At 38.8% G+C, this 7,367-nt stretch overlaps 2 protein-coding genes across 4 annotated transcripts in view; one reads left to right on the top strand and one right to left on the bottom strand.

Annotated features, from left to right (window-relative positions):
- Positions 1-2,771, bottom strand: part of Pyroxd1 (pyridine nucleotide-disulphide oxidoreductase domain 1) — a 22,842-nt gene extending 20,071 nt beyond the window's left edge. The window contains exons 1-2 of one of the 2 annotated variants that reach the window (XM_004634544.2): positions 2,597-2,771; positions 258-338 (exon numbers count right to left, since the gene is read on the bottom strand). In XM_004634544.2, coding sequence (XP_004634601.1) covers positions 258-338; positions 2,597-2,653 — 138 coding nt within the window. In that variant the 5' untranslated portion in view covers positions 2,654-2,771. Of the gene's footprint in view, positions 1-257; positions 339-1,024; positions 1,292-2,596 lie in introns of those variants that run through there. The other variant, XM_023719037.1, reaches the window with a different exon arrangement.
- A 2,089-nt stretch (positions 2,772-4,860) lies between these two features.
- LOC101572553 (solute carrier organic anion transporter family member 1B3) overlaps positions 4,861-7,367 on the top strand; it is a 116,961-nt gene continuing 114,454 nt past the window's right edge. The window contains exon 1 of one of the 2 annotated variants that reach the window (XM_023719066.1): positions 4,861-4,892. The gene's annotated coding sequence lies outside the window, so the exon portion shown is untranslated. The remainder of the gene's footprint in view (positions 4,893-7,367) is intronic. The other variant, XM_023719065.1, reaches the window with a different exon arrangement.

The following is a 7,367-nucleotide window of genomic DNA, read 5'->3' as shown; positions in this document are numbered from 1 at the left end:
ATTGGGAACTTGCTACAAGAATACTATACTTTAAGTGTTCTGCTAAAAATGATAGTGAGGTAATACATGTATTATGAAATCTTGATTCAACCTTCTATATATCTATCCAACCATGTTCTACACCATAAACATATTCAATTGTTACTCATCAATTTTTTAAAAAGGAATAAAAAACACTACAATTGCCTAACCACGAAGCAGGCTAGAACATTTTTTTTTCAAATTAAAACTAAGAAAGGTACATAAAAAAGTCCCACCTGTTTAAAATTGGTAACTGCTTTAATAACAGGAGAAGCTGTGACCAGGAGAATCTCTTCTGATGGAAAGCTAACAGCCAACTTATTTTTAAAGAGAGAAAAATATCACAATGAATGTTAGGTATTGCTCTAAAATTTAGTGTGGGAGAACGTACAATGAAATTGTAGTAACATTATTAACCTAGAAAATCTAAAACTGATTTGTGTGTCATATAAAGGTCTGTATTATTGGGGGTCTTGTTCATATTTACAGAGGACTAGTGACTAAGGTTAAACTCATATACTGATAAAATGAATACATTTACACTTAACGTTAACAAAGGCTTCCGGAACAAGTAATACATAACAGTATCCTTTAAATTATTTTGTATGCCAACTTAAAGTTATCATAAAGATAAAAAATTACCTTTCTAAGCAATCATTAAAACACATATTTGTTAAAAATTTTTATTTTGCTATCAGTGGGGTAAAATAAAAGCAAATTCTTAATATTAACTCACATTACCAACCAAATAGTCTTGTGTCTAATTCTAGTATTTCTCTGAATCTAAACAAGTTCATGTCACCTACAAACTCTTAAAATCCGTAAGATTTCTTTTCTTATCCTAATTGAATTTTCTATTAACATTTGAAATATTGGGCCAGGGATATGGCTCAGTACAATAAGTATTTGCCTGGCAAGTGCAAGGGCCTGAGTTCAATCCCAGGTTCCAGAAAAAACAAACAAACAAACAAACAAACAAACAAAACAACATTTAAAATATTACCTGTCCATCTTTGTATGTTCTGCAATTTATCTCGCTTTTATTTCCCTTATTTGGCCATATTTATAAAGCTTTTTAATATTTGAAATCACCTTCAAATTGGCCTTCTAATCTCAGAAGCATTATTAAGCCGCTGCCACAGCCCCAAAAACCATAATCATCTTTCAAATCATTTCACTGGATTACATTTTTCCACTGCATAATATCCTGAGATTTGAGCAGGGTAAATAGCTCAGAGGTCTAAGCGCCTGCCTGGCAAGTACAAGGACTTGAGTTCAAGTTCCGTGGTATTGCATGCCACGCCAACCCTGGAACTGGACATGTGGCACAAGCCTGTAATGTCAGTGCTGGGGAGGTTGAGACAGGAGGATCACTATGAGTCTGAACTGCATAGCAAGACCCTGTATTAAATTAAAAGAATTTATTAAAAAAAAAACATGAGATTTGTAAGTTCTCGTCAATTTTTTTTTTTTTTTGGAACCGGTGATGGAACTCAAGCCCTTGCGCTTGCCAGGGAAGCGCTTATTCCACTGAGACGTCTCCCCGGCCCCTTCTTGTCAAATTTTTAACATGACTTAAAAGGCTCTTTATGACCTGATCTCTGCCAACCTTTGCTGATTACATCTCCTATAAAAGCTCAGGAGTATCAGGTGCTTTATTTTAAACTTTGCCGCTTCTAGATGGTGCTGCTATCCCACTAGAAAGTACACCGTCGACTCCCTCTGGAATGCCTTCTTAGCTTCTCATTCATTCTTTCATAGGAATATATGGATACCTCCAGAAAAGAGACCTTTTCTTTAATTAACTCCCAGTCCAACTCTACAGGGACTCCTAAGATTGATAATTAATGCACAAATTTGTGAACGTGAATCACCAGGAAAGCACAACCACGCTCTTTAAATGTGACTATAGTAATCAGAGCCCTCCATAAGGCCCCCGGATTGCAGATGTTTACTTGACAAACAGAAATCATACATCTGAAAATCCAAATATTAAAAAAAAAAAAATTCATTCACTACTCCTTAAAACCAGTAAGTGCTTGTTTGCATCCACAAAATATTGCGGTCTTTTGGGGGGTTCTGGCATACACATAATATGAATATATACATTGCAGAAAAGCATTTCCTAGTTTTACTTAAGGATTTGCTGGTGCAGTTATGAAACACTGCTAAAGATGACGCTTCTTCTGAGGAGTTTAAAGTTCAAAAATTTATGCAAGTGTTTCTGCCGACTGGTTACGATGTACTAAGGAAGGATCTGGTCCCTCTTTAGAATTCAATGGCGAAGGTAATTTAAAAAGTGCGCAGAGTCCCTGGTCCGTCCGGCACGGTCAGGACCAGATCCTGGGCACGCCCGCTTCGGTTTCCTCGCTGTCGCTCCCCCAGCTACAGCGCCTGCACCTGCTACGGAGCTCCGCGAAGAAGCCACGACCGCACCCGCCCCGCCGCGCAGCTGCGGGCTCCCAGAGCCCACCGCGGGGAGCGAGGGGCGTGGCCAAGCGGAACGGAAGCGCGGCGCGAGGGGTCGCGCGCGAGGGCCTCGGAGCCTCCGCTTCTGGGGCGCAGCTCGCCCTACCTGCTCCGCACAGGTGACGCCCGCGATGCCGCCGCCCACCACCACGAACTTTCCCATCGTGGGACGCCGCCGCGCGGCCTCGATGCTCTCGAATCCCAGAGGTTTACTGAGCACGGTGGGGAGCTACGGAGTAAGCGCTCCCAGAAAGGAAGCCGCAGCCTGCGGCCACTTCCGGTGCCTGATCCAAAGACGCCGACCTACGGGTGCCCGGAGGTTCATAGTTCTTGCGTATCCTACGTCATACCCTGGGCTGCTCTTCACAGGCGCAGAGGCAGGGCGTCTTAGCTTCGGGGCTTTACGTTGTGATTATTTACCGGAATGATGTTTTCCCACGACGGTTTGATAAAAGGTAGACTAAGACCAAAAAGAAAAAAGAAAAAGGAATTGCTTAAAGGTGAATTGTTTTGAAGTTTTCACTTGGCTTCTTTCAGAGGAGATATAGGGTAATGTCTTCCTTAAATTCTTAGTGCTTGAAGGATCAGTCAAGGAAACGTGTTCTGCAGCCCTTGTCACTTCTCATCTCACAACTGTATTTTTTTTTACATTTGTGTAAGGACATTTTTTTGTTTTGTTTTTAACTTTATTGAGAAAGAAATAGTGAGACACTTTCAAAACAAGTTAGTAGGACAGTTACAGTAATACATTGCACATTGTCTTCTTAGTACTTATTCATAGTACAAGATGCATACATGATATCTTGTCTAAACACTATTAGTACATATCTTCTTTTTTTTGTTTTTAATTTTATTGAGAAGGACATAGCAATGTGTAAGGACATTCTTTATGACAAGGCAATGCAATACTACTGAATATTTCCTTAAGAAGCATGTCCAGTTGCTACTTTGAGCTCTGTTACAACTTTTAGTCGCTGATTATCTTGTTAAATTTTTCTTAAGGTTTCCAGTAAATAACATACTGAAAACAGTGTTCTTAATACTAATTTTACTGGTTTTTTTTTTTTTCTTTTGGTGGGGGGGGGAAGGTTTACAGGATGTTCAGGGTCTACTACTAGATCAGACTCAGTGTTTTTCTTCTTTACAGCCTCCCAAGTGCTGAGATTACAGGCACAGTCCGCTACAGCCCAGTCCAGTCTCCATTGCCCTCTCAGCACGCCCCGGGGGCGGGGCCGGCACAGCTGGCCCTGAGATCACCCCCTCCCCCCAGCGGCTCTTGCTTGCAGGAGTTTTAATCTGCTGAGCTATTTGGCCAGCCCTTAATTTTACTGTTAATACAAGTTTTTGTGTCACTTATTTGCTCGGAGAAATAATTAAATTTAAGGACAGGTTTTGTTGTTTCATTATACCTTTCCTAAGAATAATACTGTAACCTGAAGGTACTGTTTTTCAAATGGATCACTTAAACTCGTAGTTACTGATGCCCTTCTTTAAACTCCGAGGATAAACATTCTGTGTAAAAATGGAAAAGATGTTTTGTGAATACCTGTAACATTCATTGTGCTTTTATTTACTAAGATAAATGGTAAGCAATTCAATAAGTGATTCTATTTGCTGTTTTTAGTTTAGACAGAATATTTCTAGGAGAAAATAGTTGTTTAAACCCATTGGGGTCTAATCTTCCATTTCCGGTTTACTTCACACGGCATCGTGTGCTCCATTTAGATTGAACTTCCATTTCACACTCACGATACATCATTTTCTTTGGGCATTTGCACATACACTTTGACCTACTACTTTTCTTTAGCTAATTCTTCATTGGTCTATAGTTTAATCAAGCTGTTAGTTCCCCTAAATAGCTTTGTATTTAATATCCTCAAGACTAAACAGTATGTTTTCTGTAGTCCCACAACACCTTGTCATCTCCAGAATTTATCCTTGACCCACTTTACTATTCTATTTCACCACCATCATAAACTCTTTAATCTCAGGGATTATTTCTCTCTCTCTCTCTTTGGATCTGCAATGTTTAGCAGCGGGTGTTAAACAAAAATTAGGAAGTAGGTGGAATATGAGGCTGCTCTGAAGGCTTTTTTAAAAAAATATTTTTATTGAGAAACAAATAGCAATGAGACAGTTTCACAACTGATTAATAGTACATTTTCAATAATTAATACATTGCATATTGTTGTCTTAGTGGTTATTCATTGTGAAGCCTTTTTAAAGACTTTCTGATTCATACTCTAAAGTCAAGAACCTTTTGCATGTAATTACAACTGTTTCCCATTATTGAGATCAAAGAGCCTGCAACTCAAACTCCAGAAAATGGAAGCTGCTACCACAGTTGCAGATGTGAGAGAAGCCAAGCAGTTGGAAACTCGTCTCCCAAACACAAAGGAATGGTAACACAACCCCCTTTTCTCTTTCCTCCTTTGACATCTGGCTTTTGTCAAGGAGATGTAGTGATAAGATCTGCCTGGATATTTAACATTTAGAAATTTCTAAATATAAAGGGACTTTCAGGGAAGCACACTAAGAAAGAGTTCCAAGTGTATCTTAGTGTGCATTGGTTTAATTAGAAAAGAATACTTGGTGTAAAGTGAGATTTCCTGAACTGTGAAACACGATCTCAAGAGGGTGGTGATGGTAAGGGCTGGAGAAAGAACAAAGCAGACATAACAACTGCTAGGATAAAGGCTTGAAGTTAAGAAGCAGCAAAGAAACAAGAGAATGGCTGCTGCTTTTTTTTTTTAACCTGTAGCTGGGAAGCTTTGGAATGGATGGGTGCACAACTTGATGTATGTTTCTGAGGGTCAAGGAAAGACCAGTGTGTTGCAAAATATTACGGAGTGTATTCATTGGTGGGAAAGAATCGTGGGGAGGAGCAGACAAAGCTTCATAAAGGTGGCGAACATTCTAAACCTCAGAAGCCCAATAACATTTGGATGCATGCAGAAGAACAAGAAGAATTCCAAGAAAAAGGGCTGACCATATAGCTCAGCAGATTAAAGCACCTGCTTAGGTAGATGCAGCGGCTAAGGTTCCATCTCCTGCATGCCGTGCCAGCCCTGCCCCCAGAATGCACTGAGTCAGCTATCAAGACTGGGCATGATGTCACACGCCTGTAAGCCCAGTGCTCAGGAGGCTGAAAACAGGAGGATAGTTATGAGTCCAATCTATATAGTGAGACCCTGTATACCCTATAGTAAATACATAAAAAGAAAAAAGAAAGAATTCCAAGAAAGAAAGATCTCAAGAATTAAGGCTGTGTCAGAAATGAGCATGAAAATGCAGAAGACAGTAAAAAGGGATTAGGGGTTTAGGGGATTAAGAAATCATCTGAAGAAACTAAGGGCAATACAAACATTTTCTGTTTACTCCCTTAATTTTCTCATACCTGATTTATAGTCCCACATTTTCTCTGGCAGGTCTAATTTTTCAGTTATCAAGTTAAATTTAGCTTTACATTTTTTACCAACTTAATTTCATTAGTGTTCCAAAGAAGAATATTTAATTTTCTTGAGCTGCTTGATCAAAAATGGAGAAAAAACAGTGATATTTCAGAGAATAATGATTACCAACTTTGAGACAGATGAGTGAGTTTGAAACAACATCCTTTCCTTGCTATGTGACCTTTCAGTGAGTGAGTTACAGTGTTTGAGCTTAGCTTCTTCCATGGTAGTGTAGCAATAACTAGAGTTGTTTTGATGGGTATGAGTTAACATTTAAACTCCCTAACATATTGTACCACCTAGTGAGATTAGTAGTTGTTAGGTACTGTTGAATAATCTCTGTCTTTGAAGGATTTTATCTGTGCTTCTAACCTCAGGCAGGTTCAAATCATCTGTCCACAGTGACCCACCTCTTCCTATCTGACTTCATCTCCCAATATTATACACAGCTATAAACCCATTGGTGGATTAATCCAGTGCCATACACCCATGATCCAGTGACCTCCCCAAAGCACTTATGCACACATAAGGTTATAAGCCAAAAAAAAAAAAAAAAAAGATACCAGAGTTGAGCCAAATCTTTGCACAAATTGGCATAATAAATATCTAGAGAGTTTTACCCAACATTCTTCTCAGCATTACATGGAACTTCCTCCAAACAGACTATATCCTAGCCAATAAAGCATGCTTAAATACATGAAAGAGGATACAAAATACGCCATGCGTTATATTAGACCATTGTGCAATCAAAGTAACACCAATGGCAAAAGAAATTTGCAAACAGAAGGAAATTAAATAATACACTTGCATAATCAATGAGTGACAGAAGAGACCAAAGAAGAAATGACAGTTCCTGGAATTAAATAGTAATGCTAGTACCATGTACCAGAATTTCATGGGATCAGTGAGAACAGTCTTAAGAGGGAATCTGATAATTGTTACTGCTCACATCAGAAGAACAGGATGAGCTCAAATACATTGTTCAATACTGTACCTCATAATCCTAGAAAAAAACAGGAACCACAGACATTCAAAACTTAGTATAAGGAAGGACATTGTAAAATCAGAGCAACAATCAATGAAATTCAGAGAAAAGATAAAAATAAGTTGATAATGATTTTTTTAAGAATAAATGAAATAGAAAACACTCAGCTAATCTTATAAAAAAAGAAAAGACCCAAATCAATGAAATTAGAAAAGGAAGGTAAAATCACAATGGACACTGCACTGCTGAAATCCAGATTTAAATTAAGAACTATTCATCAAACTGTATGCTAATTTAAGAATTAACAAAATATAGGTTCCTAGATACATATAAACTACCAATAGGGGGCTGGAGAGATGGCTCAGTGGTCTAAAGCACCTACTTGGAACAAGCTTGGCAAAGCACAGGGACCGCGGTTCAATCCTCCAGCACCACATGCC

Source organism: Octodon degus, unplaced genomic scaffold (genome assembly GCF_000260255.1).
Source record: "Octodon degus isolate 3935 unplaced genomic scaffold, OctDeg1.0 scaffold00064, whole genome shotgun sequence".
In the NCBI taxonomy this organism is placed as follows: domain Eukaryota; kingdom Metazoa; phylum Chordata; class Mammalia; order Rodentia; family Octodontidae; genus Octodon; species Octodon degus.
Note: the sequence above shows the minus strand (reverse complement) of the source record. Positions and strands in the feature narration are given on the sequence as shown.